Source organism: Prionailurus bengalensis, chromosome A3 (genome assembly GCF_016509475.1).
Source record: "Prionailurus bengalensis isolate Pbe53 chromosome A3, Fcat_Pben_1.1_paternal_pri, whole genome shotgun sequence".
In the NCBI taxonomy this organism is placed as follows: Eukaryota; Metazoa; Chordata; class Mammalia; order Carnivora; family Felidae; genus Prionailurus; species Prionailurus bengalensis.
In genome coordinates this window covers 128970600-128991634 of record NC_057354.1, presented here as the reverse complement: position 1 = coordinate 128991634, position 21035 = coordinate 128970600, and the positions used below count along the sequence as shown (strand labels likewise).

At 38.3% G+C, this 21035-nt stretch overlaps 1 protein-coding gene and 1 pseudogene across 2 annotated transcripts in view; one reads left to right on the top strand and one right to left on the bottom strand.

The window, feature by feature from the left end:
• Positions 1 to 21035, bottom strand: part of NBAS (NBAS subunit of NRZ tethering complex) — a 339195-nt gene that overhangs the window by 270969 nt on the left and 47191 nt on the right. The window contains exons 10-11 of one of the 2 annotated variants that reach the window (XM_043604496.1): positions 14329 to 14467; positions 6085 to 6153 (exon numbers count right to left, since the gene is read on the bottom strand). In XM_043604496.1, coding sequence (XP_043460431.1) covers positions 6085 to 6153; positions 14329 to 14467 — 208 coding nt within the window. The remainder of the gene's footprint in view (positions 1 to 6084; positions 6154 to 14328; positions 14468 to 21035) is intronic. The other variant, XM_043604497.1, reaches the window with a different exon arrangement.
• LOC122466894 lies at positions 14882 to 18179 on the top strand (annotated as a pseudogene).

The following is a 21035-nucleotide window of genomic DNA, read 5'->3' as shown; positions in this document are numbered from 1 at the left end:
GCACTTACACCCACATGTAGAAACTAGAGTATAACGAATACCCATGGAACCAACAACCAGCTTATCAACAAATACCAACTTTTCACACTTGCTTCACAAACCCTTCCCCAATCACCACAATGTTCTTGGGGTTTTTTTTCCCCCTGGAGTACCGTAAAGCAAATCCAGACATTAGGTGTATACACATTACGTATGCAGTTCTTTAAAGTCCAAGTTACCCGTTTAACTTTCACATACACGCACAGTGAGAAGACAGTTCTCAGCAGCAACCGAACTGCAGCCTGTCAGACATAGACAAGCCACCTATGTTACTTTAGAAACACGATGTTTTCCTTCTGAAATAAAAACTCCATTTTATTTGTAGAAACATTGCAGAGCGTCTACAGCACACAAAGTATCTCTGGCTCACGGAATAATTTATTTTCCTGACAGTAGCTGTTACACAAGATCTAAAGCCACAGTTAGAAAATCCAGGCTAAAGTCTGTGAACCGAGCCTGCAGTATTTGGAAGTCAGAATGTTTCTTGCGTGGCTGGGGAGAGAATTTCTTTCAAATTATTTGGAAATAAGAGGAAATGGCTTTTCAATCAACTGCACATCACGCTAAAAGTAAACCTCAAACCTTCAAACCATAATTCCTCTTACCGTATTCAGATTTCTCAGCATAAGTGAATAATAATCGTTCTCTCGTCTTCTCTATTTGAATTAAGTAGTTCCAAAAGCAATATAATTTAGCTGCAATTTTTACTTCAGTTAAAATGTGTTTCAAAAATAAATAAATGTTAAAAAAAAATTTAAAAAAAAAAAAAATGTGTCTGGGTTTCTTTCATATTCCTCAAATATGAACATCATGTTTATTTTAATCATTACAACAGCTGGAATGATGGTCAAAAGTATGTAACTTGGCAGTGAAAAGAGGGAAGCCTTTTCTCTGACAACAAGAACATGACAAGAAAGCCACTCTTGCCAGTTTTACTCAACACAGTACTGGAAATCCTAGCCAGAGCAATTAGGCATGAAAATAAATAAAAGGCACACAAATTGGAAAAGAAGTAAAATTGTCTCCTTACAGATGACATGGTATATTTAGAAAACCCTAAAGACTCCACCAAAAAGCTGTTAGAATAAACAAATTCAGTAAAGCTGCAGGATACAAAAATCAACATACAAAAAATGACTACTGTTCCTGTACCCTAACAGTGAACTATCAGAAAGAGAAATTAAGAAAACAATCTGTTATACTAGCATCAAAAAGAATAAAATACTTAGGAGTAAATTTAACCAAGGAGGTGAGAGATCTATACAAGAAAGGCCATAAAATACTGATCAAAGAAACTGAACACAAATAAATGGAAAAATATTCCATGTCCATGGATTTAAAGAACATTGTTAAAATGTCCATAGTATCCAAAGTGATCTATAGGTTTGATGCAATACCTACCAACATTCAAATGGCATTTTCCACAAAAATAGAAAAAATAATCCTAAAACTTGCACGGTACCACAAAAGACCCTAAGTCCCCAAGCAGCCAAAGCAATCTTGAAAACTAAGAACAAAGCTCTAAGTATCACCATTTCTGATTTCAAACTACTGTTACAAAGCTATAGTAATCAAAATACTACTGTATTGGTATAAAAACAAGCACAAAGATCGATGGAACAGAAGAGAGCTCAGAAAGAAATTCATGCATAAATGGTCACTTTACAACAAAGAAGTCAAGAATACACAATAGGGAAGGGATACTCTTTCAATAAATGGTATTGGAAAACCTGGATACCCACTGGACCCCTACCTTACACCATATACAAAAATCTACTCTAACCAGATGAAGATCTGGAGCATAAGCCCAAAAACCCTAAAACCCCTATATGAAAACACAGGGAATAAGCTCCTTGATATTGGTCGTGGCAATGATCTTTTGTATTTTTCACTAAGAGCAAGGTCAAAAAAGCAAAAATAAATAAGCAAAACTACATCAAACTAAAAACATCTGCACAGCAAAGGAAACCATTAACAAAATGAAAAGACAATTTATGGAATGAGAGAAAATATTTGCAAGCCACATATCTGATAAAAATATCCAAAATGTACAAGGGACTCCTACAACTCAATAGCAAAAAAACACAAATAACCCAATTTAAAAATGAGCAAAGCATCTGAATTGACATTTTCTAAGTAAAAAAAAAAAAAAAAAAAGACATACAAATGGCTAACAGGTACATGAAAAAGTGCTCAACATCACTAATCATCAGGGAAATGCAAATCAAAACCACAATGAGGTATCACTTCACACACATCAGGATGGCTATTATGAATAAGAAAAGGCAACCAATGCTGGTGAGGATGTGGGGACACAAACACACAAACTGTCAATCGGCCTTTAAAAAGGAAATCCATGGGGTGCCTGGGTGGCTCTGTCAGGTTAAGCATCCAACTTCAGCTCAGGTCATGACTCATGGGTTCATGACTTCAAGCCCCACGTCAGGCTCCGTGCTGACAGCTCAGAGCCTGGAGTCTCCTTCGGATTCTGTGTCTTCCTCTCTCTCTGCCCCTCTCCTGCTTGCACTCTGTCTCACTCCCTCTCTCAAAAATAAATAAACATAATAAATAAATAAATAAATAAATAAATAAACAAACAAACAAACAAACAAAAAAAAAAAAGAAAGAAGGAGGAGGAGGAGGAGGAAATCCTGTCATTTGTGACAACATGGATGTAGCTGGCTGGCATTATGCTAAGTGAAATATGTCAAACGCAGAATGACAAATACTGAGTATCACTTATATGTAGAATCTTTAAAAAAAAAAAAAAATCAAACTCCTAGAAACAGATAGTAGAAAACTAGCTGCCTACCAGAGGCGGGGGAGTGAGTGGAGGAAGTTGGGAGAGGTTGGTAAAGGGTGGAAACTTTCAGTTACAAGATGAAGTAGGTTTGCAGATAATGTATAATATGATGACTACACTTGATTAACACTGTATTATGTAACTGAAACTTGCTAAGAGAGGAGGACCTGAATGGTTCTTACACACACAATAAAAATATAAATATGTGAGGTAGTGGATGTGTTAACTCGATGGGGCAAAAGCTTCAATCATCACATTATACACTTTAAATATCTTACAATTATACCCCAAAGAAGGCGAGGAAAAGATGGGGCACTTGGGTGGCTCAGTCGGTTAAGCGTCCAACTTCGGCTCAGGTCATGATCTTGAGTTCAAGCCCCGCATCTGGCTCAAGCCCCACATCCGGGCTCTGTGCTGACAGCTCAGAGCCTGGAACCTGCTTCGGATTCTGTGTCTCCCTCTCTCTCTGGCCCTCCCCTGTTCACGCTCTGTCTTAATAATAAATAAATGTTTCAAAAAATTAAAAAAACAAAAGGTGAGGAAAAGAAAGAAAGAAAATGATGAATTTCACTTACTGCCTGCTTCAGTCTACTCTATTCCATGAGTATCTACTGAAAGGCAGTCTTACCTTGTAAGTTACGATGGAACAAAGGGAGTTGGTTGACAAAGATCATTTGCATGGTCTTCTTTCACCATGAATTCATCTATGACCCTTTTAATTGAGCATATTATCAATTCTATTTACCTCCTTGTATCAAAATCTCTTCCCACAGCTTTCCAAAAGATACTTTCCTCTTACCTCACTGAATCTCTTGTGTAGCAATGTGATACCAATACTACTGAAATTAATAACATGAACAGGATTTTAACTTTCACCTCTATTTCTCATTTATTAAACTACTAGCTCAAATGTCCATTTGATCTTTTGTTAATTAAAAACACTAATTAAAGCCTCTACTACTGGCAGCAATAGAGTAGGAATTGTGTCTTCTCTCAAACACTACAATAAAACCTTTAACTGTCCTTTCTAAGAGAGTAATTCTTTTAAATGTTAAGTATCAGATCTTAGCACGAAGAGTACTTTAACTTACCCTTCTTCAACTGCATATCTACACAGAACAATTAAAAATGAGTGATTTCCTATTTCATTACACCTTTCAAATGTACACGCTACATGAAAATTAAAGTACTGAACTCTAGTACATACATTCAAAATGTTCTGAATTACTACATAGTCTTAAAGGTGAATTCGTAAGTGCTGCTCTTCCCACATTCAACATGAATAAACATATCCAGTAATACAGATTATATGCCAGGTATGTCTGACACTGTGGGAAGCTAGCAGCAAGCAAAACATAAATCCTGCCCTTAAGAAGTTGAGCTGATATTCTTGCCCACTGTGGTTTAGAAGTCTGACCTCCCTAAATAAATAAATAAATAAATAAATAAATAAATAAACCATCCTCAAATGCCTGATTAACAAACCTGGGGCTACTGAGCAGGGGGAGACACTGCAAAAATACATAGGAAATAAAAAGCCCTTGGGAAAAAAATTTTCCAAGACAACATTCTTTATAAAAGAACACACAGAACTTTTATTATTAATATACTCTTTGAAAGGTAATACTATATGCCAAATAAAACTAGTGTCTACAGCCCAGCAAACTGGAATGTTCCAGCACTCCCCTCTGACACTTCCAGGACTTGGCAAATGCTGCTACCAGGCTGGAAATGTCCAGTGTCCCTCTTTCTCTGTGAGGAACCCTCACTTCTAAATTGAGTATCCTCTCAAGAATGAAAGGCTCCCTCTTTGTGCACCTCAATGGTACTTCATATTAAGTTATAGAAGGGGTTATAAAATGCATAAGACTGTATTATTTCCCAGCTGCTTCTGTAACTGTCTCCCCTACTACACTGAGGGCTGCTTGAGGAAGTGCAATGCATTTTATTCATCAATTTATTCTCAGCTCTAACATTTTGCCTGGGCTCAAAGTGAGTGCTGACTGACTGAAAAAAAAAAAAAAAAAGAATAAACACTGAAATGACATATAATTGCTTTAATAAAGTCAACAGAATTTTAAAAGTGAGTCATTTAAGATTTGTTAAAGATAGTAATTTAGATAATATTAAAGAGAATGCAGAAAGGATGCAGGAAGAAAAAGTAAAATAATGCTATCATGCACTAAAATGGTAACAGATCAACAGAGGCGATACAGAGAACTAAGTCCATGGCAGAGGCCAAGCCATTTGATCTTTCATATGTTTCTTCATCTGCAAAATGAAAACAAACTCCATGAAATGCCTGAAGAGAATGCTAACTGGAAAACAGTGCCACCATATGGGGATTCAACATGAAAGTGACTTTCCAGACATCAACAGCAGTGGTAGTGCTCACTTTTGTAGAGACAATGCCAAAACAATCCAGAATGCATGACTTAGTTGAAGTCAATGGCAGAGAAAGAACTCAAACTTTAAATATATTAAATGCAAATGCAGCACCAGAATGCTCATCTGATTTCTCAAGATTTCTGTACTTTCTTGTAATTTCCCTCGGGTAAGTAAAGAAATTGAAGAAACAGAAAAATGAGGCAGTTTGAGTCACCCCAAAACAAAAAAGATAAGATCCGATGCTTCCATATAGGCCAAGACTCTCGTGAGAGCAAGACAGAGAGAATGAAGTAACCATCTCCATCAGAGGCAGCTCCTAAGCACCTCACTCACATCAGGAGGAAACTGACAAACATACTTGTCAAGGATCCATGCATCTCTTGGAAAACAGTATAAAATGGTTTTTGAAGCCCAGAATCAACATGGCTTGCTTTTTCTTGGAGTTTCAATAATCTCAGATTTAAAAAAACAAACAAACAAAAAAGGATATATTATGGACAAGGAAGGAAAATTTGCAAGTAAGATAAAATTTAAAAAAAAAAAAACGTCAAACATATAATGGTTCCAGGAGATTTGTCTTCCATTCCCAAACTCAAGAGGACTAAGTTCATTCCTCACCCTTTTTTTTTTTTTTTTTTCAAATCTTCGTTATTGAGAGAAGAATGATATACAGTAAAACACACAAACCTTCAGGGAATAGCTCCAGGAATTTTTACTTATGGATCTGTCCACGCAGGGTACAATTAAGAGCACACCCAGATGAAGATCTATAACACTGAAGGTTCATTCCGTTGTGCTTTAAAGGTACTCTGGTGAAAATATTTGAGAAGCACAAGGTTAAGCTTGTGAGTTACCTGTTCTTGTCCCGGGCGACTATAAAACTTGACACTTAACATCCTTAACAATCCCAGGGTCTTCGGTACCTACAAAATAAACGCACATCACACAAAGAAAAATTAATGGAATGCTTCCTTGCTGTAAAAATCCTTTTATCGCGAAATGAAAACTATAAGAAATCTAACATTTTAAGAAATAGTTAAGAAAACCATCAATAGGTGTCAGAGATGTACTCACAATAGCCAATTTATTAAGGAATTGATCTTATGCTTCAAAAATGCCAGAAAAAAGAAATCAACATTTAGAAACCAGTATTTGAAATAATAGGACACAGACTCTCTTTAGACTTAACAGATGCATTTATAAAATCAAGAGGGAGAGAAGGGTGTAATTTAAGAAATTTAAAACAACAAGTATTGTTGAAGATGTAGAGAATTTAGTACGCTGCTTGAGGTGGGGAGAAGTAAAATGGTACAGCTGCTGTAGACAAGTTTCATGGTTCCTCAAAAAGTTTAACATAAAATTACCCTTTGACCCAGCCATTCCATCCTAAGTATACGCCCAAAAGAATTGAAAACAGGTATTCCATCAAATAATTATACACAAATGTTCACAGCAATACTATTCACAACAGCCAAGAAGTGGAAACAACTCAAAAGACCATTAACTAAAGAATGAACAAAATGTAATATATCCACACGACAGAATACTGTTCAGTCATAAAAAGGAATGAAGAAGTGATAGATGCTACAACTTGGATGAACCTTGAGAACATTATTCTAATCAAAGAAGTCAGAAACAAAAGGCCACATATTATATGATTCCATTTATATGAAACAGAATAGGTAAGTCCATAGAAACAGAAAGCAGACTAGAGGTTGCCAGGAGCTGGAGGGAGGAAGAATAGGGAAGGACAAGTTAATGGGAATGAGGTTTCCTTTTGGGGTGATGAGAATGTCTTGGAACTAGATAGTGGTGATAGTTGCAAACATTGTGAATGTACTAAATGCAACTGAATTGTATATTTTAAAATGGTTAGTGGTTGGTTTTATGTTTTATGAATTTTACCTTGAAAGAAAAAGGCAAAGAAGAGTACAGTTTTGTTGAGCTTAAAAATTTTCCTATCAGAACTTCTGAGTAGTTAAAGCCATCAGTGGTGGCTTAGCTCCGTATCTCCCAATATTTCCTCCAACAAAAAAAGAAAAAGAAGGGAAAAATATGAGGTGCCTGGCTGGCTCAGTCAGTAGAACACGGTCATGAACTGAAGCCCCACACTGGGTGTAGAGCTTACTTGAAGAAAAAAAGTGGGGCGGGGGGGTGGGGAGTAGAAAATAAATCTATATGAAAATCATGTCCTCACCTTAACTTGAAGACAGAAGATAACACAAACTTCAAAATAACTGTAAGTAAGAAAGACAAAAAACACCAAATCCCAGGGTGTCATCTCCACTGCTCCTGCCAACCCCCATGTCCCCATGATGCCTACTACCAGGCCTGGTGTTGAGCAAAAGCAGATTGTAAAAATACTGCAGGGTCAAGGAAGGACAGATGAGGGAAGATAGCAAAGGGATCATCTAAAACCACTGTCAATGAAGCAACAGAAAGACAAATAAAGAAACTGATCCCATTCACAATTGCACCAAGAAGCATAAAATACCTAGGAATAAATCTAACCAAAGATGTAAAAGATCTGTATGCTGAAAACTATAGAAAACTTATGAAGGTAATTGAAGAAGACTTAAAGAAATGGAAAGACATTCCCTGCTCATGGATTGGAAGAATAAATATTGTCAAAATGTCAATACTACCCAAAGCTATCTACACATTCAATGCAATCCCAATCAAAATTGCACCAGCATTCTTCTCGAAACTAGAACAAGCAATCCTAAAATTCATATGGAACCACAAAAGGCCCCGAATAGCCAAAGGAATTTTGAAGAAGAAGACCAAAGCAGGAGGCATCACAATCCCAGGCTTTAGCCTCTACTACAAAGCTGTCATCATCAAGACAGCATGGTATTGGCACAAAAACAGACACATAGACCAATGGAATCAAATAGAGACTCCAGAATTGGACCCACAAGAGTATGGCCACCTAATCTTTGACAAAGCAGGAAAGAGTATCCAATGGAAAAAAGACAGTCTCTTTAACAAATGGTGCTGGGAGAACTGCACAGCAACATGCAGAAGGTTGAAACTAGACCACTTTCTCACACCATTCACAAAAATAAACTCCAAATGGATAAAGGACCTGAATGTGAGACAGGAAACCATCAAAACCTTAGAGGAGAAAGGAGGAAAAGACCTCTCTGACCTCAGCCGTAGCAATCTCTTACTCGACACATCCCCAAAGGCAAGGGAATTAAAAGCAAAAGTGAATTACTGGGACCTTATGAAGATAAAAAGCTTCTGCACAGCAAAGGAAACAACCAACAAAACTAAAAGGCAACCAACGGAATGGGAAAAGATATTCGCAAATGACATATCGGACAAAGGGCTAGTATCTAAAATCTATAAAGAGCTCACCAAACTCCACACCCGAAAAACAAATAACCCAGTGAAGAAATGGGCAGAAAACATGAATAGACACTTCTCTAAAGAAGACATCCGGATGGCCAACAGGCACATGAAAAGATGTTCAGCGTCGCTCCTTATCAGGGAAATACAAATCAAAACCACACTCAGGTATCACCTCACGCCAGTCAGAGTGGCTAAAATGAACAAATCAGGAGACTATAGATGCTGGAGAGGATGTGGAGAAACGGGAACCCTCTTGCACTGTTGGTGGGAATGCAAATTGGTGCAGCCACTCTGGAAAGCAGTGTGGAGGTTCCTCAGAAAATTAAAAATAGATCTACCCTATGACCCAGCAATAGCACTGCTAGGAATTTATCCAAGGGATACAGGAGTACTGATGCATAGGGCCACTTGTACCCCAATGTTTATAGCAGCACTCTCAACAATAGCCAAATTATGGAAAGAGCCTACATGTCCATCAACTGATGAATGGATAAAGAAATTGTGGTTTATATACACAATGGAATACTACGTGGCAATGAGAAAAAATGAAATATGGCCTTTTGTAGCAACACGGATGGAACTGGAGAGTGTGATGCTAAGTGAAATAAGCCATACAGAGAAAGACAGATACCATATGGTTTCACTCTTATGTGGATCCTGAGAAACTTAACAGGAACCCATGGGGGAGGGGAAGGAAAAAAAAAAAAAAAAAAGAGGTTAGAGTGGGAGAGAGCCAAAGCATAAGAGACTGTTAAAAACTGAGAACAAACTGAGGGTTGATGGGGGGTGGGAGGGAGGGGAGGGTGGGTGATGGGTATTGAGGAGGGCCTTTTGGGATGAGCACTGGGTGTTGTATGGAAACCAATTTGACAATAAATTTCATATATTAAAAAAAAAAAAAAAACACTGTCAAAATTATAATCCAAGAATTCTTGCCAGAAATAGAAAAAGATATATACGTTGAAAGAGCCAACGGGGATTCTCTGAGAAAATTAACCCAGAAAAATCAACTCTGAGAAATATCCTAGAAAAGCTATTAAATTTCACAGACTAAAAAAAAAATCCTCAAGGCCTTCAAGTATAATGGCCAAATAACATTTGTATATTATTTGTATGATTCCCTTTGTAAGGAAAATAATTTAACTTCAGTGAGAATTTTCATATTCCACATACAAAGCAAAGCAATAATGGAGTAGTGGGTTTTTTTGTTTTTTGTTTTTTTTAAGTTCAATGAAAGAACTAAGGATTTTATATCCACACGTTTTCCTTCAAATACTAGACTACTAGAAAACAATTTTGAACATACAAGAACTTAAGGAACTCTTTCCCCATGAGCCCGTCTTAAAACATCTTCTAAAAGAGGGGCGCCTAGTTGGCTCAGTCAGTGGAACATGCAACTCTTGATCCCAGGCTGAGTTTGAACCCCATGTTGGGTGTAGAGATTACTTAAGAATAAAATCTTAAAGAGCATGTGTGTACACACACACACACACCAACACACACACACACACACACACACACACACACACACACACACACACACATCTACTAGAAGATAGTTTCATCCAACCAAGAGATGACTGGGAACACTTCAAAACAAGAAGTGACAGCATTCTGAATCAGAAATGGACATCTAAGACACTAAAGAAAGGTGAGGATCAAGGTAGAAACTAATGTGCAAATATTATGTGTTTTGTCAAAGTAGCAGTAGTACAAAAAGGGCAGAGAACGGAAAGGAAGAAAGGAAAATAAACTGATTTTTGTAGAAGCAATTAGAAGAGATTAAAGAATACCAATAAAATTGATGCATGGGTAAAATGTTGGGAGGCCACTGATAACATCAATAGGAGTATTTCAGTGAAATGATGGAAGTAAATCCCCATGCAACAGAATTCGAATTCAAGAGAGAAAAGAAAGAGGAAGTGCAAGCAAGTATAGACGACTCTAGAACATGTTAAAGAAAGGGAAATAAATGGGGTGGTAGCAGGATTTAGTGGGGTCTATATCCCCCAAAGGCAAACAAAAAAATGGTTTTTATGATGGAAAAATAAAAGCATGTTGTACGCTGATAAGTCTAACAGACAGCACAATTCATGGTATAGGAAAAATATTCTTCCGTGAACAAGTGTGAGATCTGGTAGAAACACAGATGGGTTGGCCGTAGCCGGTACAAGGACAGTTTGTCTGCGATAACGACAGAAGAGGTACAGATGCAGGCAGGTGGTGGGGTCTTATGGAAATATTCCTCTGATTACTTCTATATTCTGAGGGAAATAGGATTTCTCAGAGAAACGGGTTTCCAAACAGCCTGTGTCCCTTCCACAACAGCCTTTACCAAAAAAGCGGCATAGCAGTAACATAAAAATTAGTTTTGTTCCTTTTTATACTTTTTCTAAAATTCTGATCTTAAAAATACAAACATAATAACAATGAACACTCTAGATCACCGTATGGCTTATCAAGTGCCTTCAAATATATTACCTCATCTAATTGTCGCAAAAGCCTTACCCACAGAGGTGTAAAGTGTTGAGGCAGAATTCCCATCCCAGACTTCTGACTCCCGAGTCTGGGTTCTTTCCTTTCTCCCAGTTACTGAATTCAAACCTGCTGTCTGTTATAGCTTATTGCCTCCATTTGTGGACACAGCTATATCCTCCCATACAGTAAACCCCATGAGGGCTGCTACCTCTCTATTCCTAACACCCAGCAGTGACTCAACGTTGAACAAATGAATACATAAAACTACCCAACATTAATTTGAAACTTTGGTCAATGCACATATTGAATCTTGCACCGTCTCTTAGACAACCTGGCAGCCTTGTGAGAGACTAGAATGTATGTGTCAGCAGCATTTTTTAGTCAATATCCACCCGAACACAATAGCAACCTTAAACAAACAAGTTCGATGAGGACAGTATCTGCCACCTGACAAAAGGAACTAATCCCAAAACTCAAATTACTCTGAGGTAGGGGCAGGCTATGTAGAAGCACTGGACGTTTAGCTGCAAGACATATTTAAGAGCCACTAACGTAATTAAAGTACCCTTCGAAGAAATTAATCATACAGCCGAGCATTCAATTTGCAATTTAATGTTTTTCCCCACTTATTCTGTCAGGGCACGGGCAATTTTCTTTTAAGAGACTGCAATACCAAAGCTTCAGGCTGGGGAGGGAAGGGCCATAGCAAAGCAGATTTCAATACTTCAGTGAGGAGCAAAGTGAAAGCACAAGAGAATTCAAAGAAGCCAAGGTGAAAAGAGGGTTCACGGTATGCGAGAGCACTCTGTGACTCTTCGTCTCCCAGACCCCTCTGCCACAAATGCGCTCGATTATACTGAACTGAAATGGACCTCCACAGTTCGCCTGCTTCATCTCTCCTTGTATCCTCCACACTTAGCCTATTTTTTCTCTTTTGCCCCTCAACCTTTGACAAATTTCATAGCTACTGAAAAGCGCAAGTGATGGTACAAAGAAACACCAGTATACCTTTCGCTTGGGTTCACCAGTTATCGATGCTTTGTCATTATCTATGTGTGCTTTATCTATGTGTGTGTGTACACGTCTTTTAAATTATGGTTTTGACTAAACCATTTAAAAAATAAGCTGCAGACATCACACTTAGATTCAAGAGCCAAAGCTGTTCAAACTCTTTCCAAGATCTGCCCTGAATATCTCACATAGAAAACTACAAGCTGGGTATGAACTACATCGAGAGAAACAGGAAGAACTTCCTGCAAAAACGAAATAATATGTTTAAGCAACTCTTACCCCTTTATGAATTATGGGACAATCACAGACAAATCTGACAGTGCCACTGAGACGGGCATAATCTCACACGGGGAGTGGGGGAAGGCGCTCAACGGAGTCTAGAAGATCCGTTCCACCTGTGTTCCCTATTTTTAGTCATGAGATCTTAGGCTCCTTATCTGTGAAGTGTGGCTACCAAACCCCAATCCGGACTCCTCTGGGTCCCACAGGAGAAGAGGCAGGAAGTAGCATCAGCAGAGGGTAGCACATGGAAGGAACAGCACAAAAAACAGTCCTCGATTATAAACTCATCCAGAAATACAACCAGATACAGGGTCTAGTGTCACATAAACCACTAAGTTGAACTAAATTAAAAAAAAACAAAAACAAACGGTGCCTGGGTGGATCAGTCAGTTAAGCATCCGACTTTAGCTCAGATTATGGTCTCACAGGTAATGAGTCCAAGCACTACTTTGGGATTCATTCTCATTCTCTCTCTCTCTCACTCTCTCTCTCTCTCTGCCCCTCATGGGATTCTCTCTCTCTCCTCTCCCTTCCTCACTCACCCTTTCTCACCAAAAAAAAAAAAAAAAAAAAAAAAAAAAACCCACATACCCAACCCTACTTTGTTGAGCTCAATTCACAATAACATACTTCAGAATATGCTGAGAACTAAAGACAAAAATGAATGGGAGCTTACAATAATTGCTTAAGATTTTCTTTTAAAAGCATTTCTTCATTAGTTCCTTTTTAACACCAGACATTTAACCATTCATGGTTTTAGGGTATTATTTTAAAATCAGTGTATCTTAACACAGAATTAACAGGACAAATACATTCACTATAGGAAAAAACAACATGACACATTCCCTTATACTGTGCTTTACTTTAATTTCTTGGTTTCTTCCCTACTGGAAAAAATATCTGAGCAGCCACTGGAAAGAAGGCACTGTGCTAAGAACAGGATACATAATTTTGATCAAGTGCTTGACTTCCTGAAGTTTACATAAATAACCAAAACATATAACATTACAGGGTGGTCAATATGGCCGATAAATTATTCACTAATATCTCATTTTTCTTGGCTTTCTGGATACACAGAAAAAACAATTTTTCAGGCCCCTTACAGGCAGGAAGGGCCATATGATTAGTTAGAATGCATGCACTGTGAGCAGAAGTAACAGCAGTTCTGGTTTAAAAAGTTCCACCTTTCAGCCCTCTCTTCCCTCTTCTACAAACTGAGACAGTGGAACCTCAAGAGGTCACCAGCCTCTGTGTACTCTTCAGTCATCACTTGGAACAAACTGTTCAGGGGAGTCATGGCACCAAGAGCAGGCTCTGCCACAAATAAGGGATGAGTTGTTACCCGGTAAAACACAGAAATGTCAGGAGTTTTCGTCTATGTAACTGTTTTTATTATCACAGCAGAAGCTAGCCTATACTGACTATTCCAGCACACCAGAATACTCTGCTATACAACAAATGAATGAATGGCCAGGTTTATCACCCAGGTGAACACAGACGAAAATGTCAGGAAGTGTAGCATGGTGGTGAAATCTTGAACAGGGGAACTTCCGTTGTATTCTGCCACTTGCTAGCTCAGTGACCCGTGGTAGTTACTTAACTACGCTTTACTTTTGCCATCAACAGACAGGCTAGTAACAATACCTATCTCAAAAAGTGGAGGAGAATTAAGTGGGCTAATACATACAATAGCACTCAGAAGAGCCGCCAGCACAGCAAACACGTGGAATGAACGTTAACGTTTAAATAAGCAAATGTAAGTAACAGGACTACTGTTGTTCTTCTAACATCTGCTAATACCATTACTAAAAATGAGACCAAGTTAAACACAAAATGCTTTAGATAAATTTGATGTTTGGAAGAAGTACCAAAATTTCACACAAAGTCACCTTCCTCATCCAAGACAAATTATTTCCTCCTCTCCTGCCTAAGCTCTATTAGCAAAGTGAAAGGCCATAACTAATACTTACTGCAGTGACCCTGTCTCCACCATTAGTAACCTGCTTATAATAAGGCGATCCTGAAAGAACTCTCCAGGCAGATAGGCCATAGCTAGACGCTTTGGATGTGCCCACTTCAGCAGTTTCGCATCCACCAACCAGTAAAAGTCTAGAAAACAGAAAAATAAAAAGAACTGATAAATTGTAATATGAGTAAGAGGACATCAAAACAAGGAGAGCAGAAACAGTCACCTTCACAAAGAAAACTGAAGTAAAAGTTGCTATATACTAAACCCAGAAGTAAAATATTTTAGAAGAAACAACCAGAAGAAAACCAGATGGTTTTTCACCTAGAATTCCACCTTCACTTATACAGAGGTAAGGCTTAAACATTCAAGTACCTGAAATCCAGATGGGAACCGTAAAGAAAGAGTAAAAGTGTTTTAAGGTTGGCCCCTGAACACTGAAGAAATGGTCTGTATCAACACCAATAAACTTCATATCCAGATGCGTCCCACACCCAGATATAGGTATGTTCATCACAGCATTATGCACAGTGAGGACACAATTACAGATGTTAGGGATGACAGCCAAAAGTGCTGTGGATAGGACAGTACCCTACAATAATAACGACACTGAAACAAGATGACGCGGTAGTTTACACGCACGTTATGATCTGTTTCCTCCAGTTGTTCTACTTTGTGAACAATCAGAGGCAAGCTGCCAACAGGGCAAACAGTCTGACATATACTAGAAGGTAAAAGACTGTGACACTACACAGACTAAACTCATTAATAATGAAAACCAAACAGTCATGATGTTTTTATTGACATATAAATGATACATAGCATATTAGTTCAGGTGTACAACATAAGGATTCAAAATTTGTAATATACTGTGAAATGATCGCCGTAGCTAGTTAATATCTATCCCATACACAGTTACGCGTTCTTTTTCTTGTGATGAGAGCTTTTAACATCTACTCTGTTAGCAACTTTCAAATATGCAATACAGTATTTTTAACTGGAGTCAGCACCAACAGTCATGATTTTTAAAGTCACAGCATTCACTAAATCTAGCCGAGAACTATGTAACAGGCATTATAATCATCTATCGAAAAAAAAATGTTTAAAGGTAAAATTATGATAAGTTAAAGGAAGCACTACACCTACCAGTGAATTATTCATTGTTCCCAATGACAATAAAGTGGAACACTAACAGAAAAGAGAAGTCACAGTTTCACTGGTCTTGTCCATGTAACACTGCCCCAACATGATCTACCACTGTCCCAAATGACAGAAAATAATTATCAAGCTCCCTTTAAAGCAAAACACTCATATTGTCACCAGGCTCCCATTTTGTCAAAAAAAGGAGGTACTTCATCACACAAATTAGTCCTTACCTTTTTCTAGACCATGTTCATAGAAATAGCAAAACTTAAAAAACTTTAGTTTCTGCATAGAAAATACAAGGTAAACGAAAACAACACTTTAAAAGGCTCTTTAGAGTTGGTGTATCAAAAGGATTTACTTAAAAAAAAGGGTAGAGGAATGACCAGGGATATACCTATGAAACAAGAGTGGCCACGAGTTTACTGTTGAAACTGAATGACAGGCACAAGGAAGTCAATATATTATCGTCTCTATGAACACGCTTCAAATAATCCACAATGAAATTTTTTTCAAAAGTCATTTTGTTTAAAAAAAAAAAAAAAAAAGCAGAAAACAAAAAAAAACTCTGGGAGTGCCTGGCTAGCTCCATCAGTAGAGCATGCGATTCTTGATCTCAGGGTTGTTGAATTTGAGCCTCACACTGGGTGTGGAGATTACTTTATTATTTAATATGAAATCTGTTGTCAAATTGGCTTCCATACAACACCCAGTGCTCATCCCAACAGGTGCCCTCCTCAATGCTCATCACCCACTTTCCCCTCCCTCCTACCACCCCACCCTCCCCCCCCCCCCATCAACCCTCAGTTTAGTCTCAGTTTTTAAAAGTCTCTTATGGTATGCCTCCCTCTTTTTTTTTTTTTTTCCCTTCCCTCCCCCATGATCTTCTGTTAAGTTTCTCAGGATCCACATAAGAGTGAAAACATATGGTATCTGTCTTTCTCTGTATGGCTTATTTCACTTTAGCATAACATTCTCCAGTTCCATCCACATTGCTACAAAAGGCCAGATTTCATTCTTTCTCATTGCCACGTAGTATTCCATTGTGTATATAAACCACAATTTCTTTATCCATTCATCAGTTGATGGACATTTAGGCTCTTTCCATAAATTGGCTATTGTTGAAAGTGCTGCTATAAACATTGGGGTGCAAGTGCCCCTATGTATCAGTACTCCTGTATCCCTTGGGTAAATTCCTAGCAGTGCTATTACTGGGTCCTAGGGTAGATCTATTTTTAATTTTTTGAGGAACCTCCACACTTGATCTCAGGGTTATGAATTTAAGCCTCACACTGGGCATAGAGATTACTTTTTAAAAAATCCTCTGAATAAACAGAAACAAAACAGGTAATCCTGAATATTGATATTTCTGAATATAATCTCAGTGTTTTTTCAAACAGAAAACATGTTTTTCATAAAACATATCTTTAAAAATTAGCAACCTATCATTATAATAAACATAAAAACACTAAGAATTCAACAAATTCCCAAAAGACCAGGATAACTAAAATATTTTCCTCTGCTCAGTGTATAACATATATATTTATATTAACAACAGTATAATTCTTTTCTCAAAGGATTCAATATTATTATTTACTCTGCACTACTATGTCATGGAGGGGACATACCTAATTTTCAGATAAAAAATGTACACAGTTTTTGGCTCTCGGCTTGGAGGAGGCGAAGGTGCAACTCTCTTCAGTCATCCAGAATCCGGGTTTATCCGACACCAGCCGCCTCCACCACGCCGCCTAAATTCAATCCCAGTAAGATCTAAGTTGTATACCTAAGGTACACCAGTGGGGAAGTCAGTGCCACATCTGCCCTGACCCCCAAGACTGCCCCGAGTCTGTCTCCAAGAAAAAGTTGGTGATGACATCTCCAGGGTAACCTGTGATCAGAAGGGTCTGAGGCTGACAATGAAACTGACCATTCAGAATAGACAGACCCGGATTGAAATGGTACCTTCTGCCTCTTCCCTGATTATCGAAGCCCTCAAGGAACCACCAAGAGAGAGAAAGAAGCAGAAAAACGTTAAGCACAGCAGAAGTATCACTTTTGACAAGATTGTGAACATTGCCCGACAGATGCAGCACCATTCTTTAGCCAGAGAACTTTCTGGAACCATTCGAGAGATCCTGGGGACTGTCCAGTCAATGGGCGGCAATGTTCATGGCCACCACCCTCATGACATCAGAGATGCATGAACAGTGGTGCAGTGGAATGCCCCACTGAAAGAACTACAAAGGAAAATTTTTCAATAGAGGATCATTTGACAATCAAAAAATAATAATATGTATACATACACACGTATATGTATAAAACTAAGTTGCCTGACTACTGAAGAAGGAGATACAGAGCTAACTGAAATCTCAGATTTCTTATGTCTTGTTCTTCATGCTAGAAGACATGTCCTCGCCATGATTTTTGAGAAATATCATAGCCATGTATACATCAAACTGGCTACATGCAAACTCCATTAAGAACAAAAGAGATCCAGGGACGCCTGGGTGGCTCAGTCAGTTAAGCGTCCAATTCTTGATCTCAGCTCAGGTATTGATCTCGAGGTCATGAGTTCAAGCACTGCACTGGGCTCCTCACTGGGCATGGAGTCAACTTCAATCAATCAATAAAACAAAAGAGATTCAATACCTGCTTCCAAACCTTTCCTCCATTAATGCCTAATTGAGGAATAAGTGGAAAAAGAGGCAGAATGATAGAACTAATCACATACCGTCCTCACTAGATGATAAAACCATGTAACTTGAATGAAAACAGTCAATGAAAAAGAAAGAAGTCTGAGGCCCAGCCCAGCACAATATACAAAGTAAATGTTTCCTGAGTAACTGAATTTATTTTATTTATTTATTTTTTAATTTTTTCAACGTTTATTTATTTTTGGGACAGAGAGAGACAGAGCATGAACGGGGGAGGGGCAGAGAGAAAGGGAGACACAGAATCGGAAACAGGCTCCAGGCTCTGAGCCATCAGCCCAGAGCCCGACGCGGGGCTCGAACTCCCGGACCACGAGATCGTGACCTGGCTGAAGTCGGACGCTCAACCGACTGAGCCACCCAGGCGCCCCAGAGTAACTGAATTTAAAGCTCCAACTTTCTCCTTAAGTAGCACAGTGAAAGGTGCCAGAGCAACTCCACTTCCCCCTGCCAGTCCCCAAGCTTGCTGGTTCCAGCAGCGAGGTGTGAGAAGATGAGGCAGGGAAAAGGGGAAAGGTCAAGGCCACAGCGGGGAGGGAGAAAATGGGGGAAGGGGATGATTCACTGATAAAGATAGAACTAAACAAGGCTAAGCCGATAATCTGATAAAGGAAAGTGTTAAGAAAAAAATTCCAAACTATTTATGAAAGACTAAAAGCCATGAATACAGAGAAGAATACCATGTTCTTTGACACACCCTCAATACCTGAAAGAAGTCAATTCTTCATCTATAAATTGAATGCAATTTCACATAAAATCCCAACAGAATTTTTCATGGGACTGAACACATACTAAAAGTAGACAAATCTAAAACTTACACGAGAGTGAGCAGTTCTAAGAAAAGCTAACTCCGTTCTCACTGCTAATCATTCCCTTTGTGAGCTGTGCTTTGTGCGTCTTCATCTGCAAATACTTTCCTACCTGTGGTCATTAAGACATTCTCCTTCAAATTCCACCATATTACACCTAAAACTTACAGGGGTGCCTGGGTGGCTCAGTTGGTTGAGCGTTCAACTCTTGATTTAGACTCAGGTCATAATTCCAGGGTTGTGGGATTGAGCCGCACATCAGGCTCCATGCTGAGCGTGGAACCCACTTAAGATTCTCTTCTCTCTCTCTCCCCACCGCCGTCCCTCCCCTGCTATGCTCTCTAAAAAAAAATTAATTTTTTTTTTAAATTTTAAATTTCTATTTATACAATGAAAAGATAAATCACACACCAGATGAACACACAGAAGTAACAGAGTATTAGCAAAGAATGTATATGGATCTCCCATAATCAGCCCAAAACAAAAATGGACAAAGCATTAAGCAAGTCACAAAAGGAGAAATCCAAAAGTCAGTAATGCATATTAAAACAATACAGATTTAGGGGTGCCTGGCTGGCTCAGCTGGTAGGGCATATATGTGACTCTTGATCTTGGCATTGTGAGTTCAAATCTCCATGTTGGCCACAGATACGTTAAAAAAAAAAAATGAGTAAAATACAGAGAATGCTTAAGAACACAGTTAAAGTACTGGTGAAGCTTCAAATTGGAAGAATCATTTTGGAGAATGATGTGGCAAACCTAACAAAAAGACATACCTGACAACCCCATAAACTATGTTCTAAGGACACTCTAGAGAAATTCTTGTACAGGTATATTTATCTCATGGTAAAAGAAGATTTTGTGCAGCACTATTTATAATGCAGGAGAATTAGATGTATTTTAAATGCTTAAAAGGAATGGATAAATTCAACAAATTATCCAGGAAAACATATACAACAGTAGAATGGATACATAGATAAGATGGTAGGTAAAGAAATGGGGGGGGGGGGGAGGTATGCACCAAAATCTTGAGAGCAGCTACCTCTAGAAAGGGATGAGGAGACAAAGGAATGGAAGGAAGGAATTTGGGGAATTGTTTGTACTGTCTCTTTTACTCATGTATGTGCATGTACACGGACACACACACCCCTTAAGTAAAAAAGAAAACGTTAGTATTTGTTAATTCTGAGTAGTAGATACTTAGGTATTCATGACCTCATTCTCCGTACTTTTCTCTTTAACTTAAAAACGGGAACATCGAGATACACGTATCCCAAATCATGTACATAAATTTTGCCAGTTAGTGAAGTCCAGGAAAGAAAATGCAGTAAACTGGCTTTAGCACATAACACCCACCCACAAGTCTAGTCAAATACTGAAAATAAAATCAGCGTATCATTTACTTTGTGGCATTTAGAGGTTTTCATACATTAATGGTTATAGCTTAAGCATTCCGTGATTTACTGCTGAAAGGATCGTTAGATTTTTGCAGAAGTCAGCCCGCACACAGATAATACTCTAGAAAATAATTTACAGCATTAACATTGTTCTGTTCCAGTGAATTCCTCCACCCAGAATAGTTCCTTAAATATACTGGATATTTGGCTTAAGTGCTTACTTTAAGAATCATATTTTGAAGTAATGGTTTTAAAATTTTTCTATAAAAACATAAAGCAAAACAGATTTTCTACAGTGCAAATTAAGTTCTCTAGATTAAAGCACATGATGTGTGGGAGTTGTAACTGTACTTCTTGACAAAAAGGAGAGAAAGACTGACCTTCCCGGTAATCTGCAACCTCAAAATTTTGTGGAAAATAGGAATATCATAGGTCTAGGTATCAGGCATCAGATTCCAGTACCTCTGCAACAAAGTAACTATGTGATGTTATGCCATCAATATTTACTAAATGCAAATTGTGTGCTAAGCAATGCGGAATATGGAATTATGGCAAGCAACTGAAGAAGCTTCATGATGAACCGTTTATAATTCTTCTTGGAATCCATTTGTAGTGTTACAGTATCTCCCAGTTCATCAGCATCGAGCA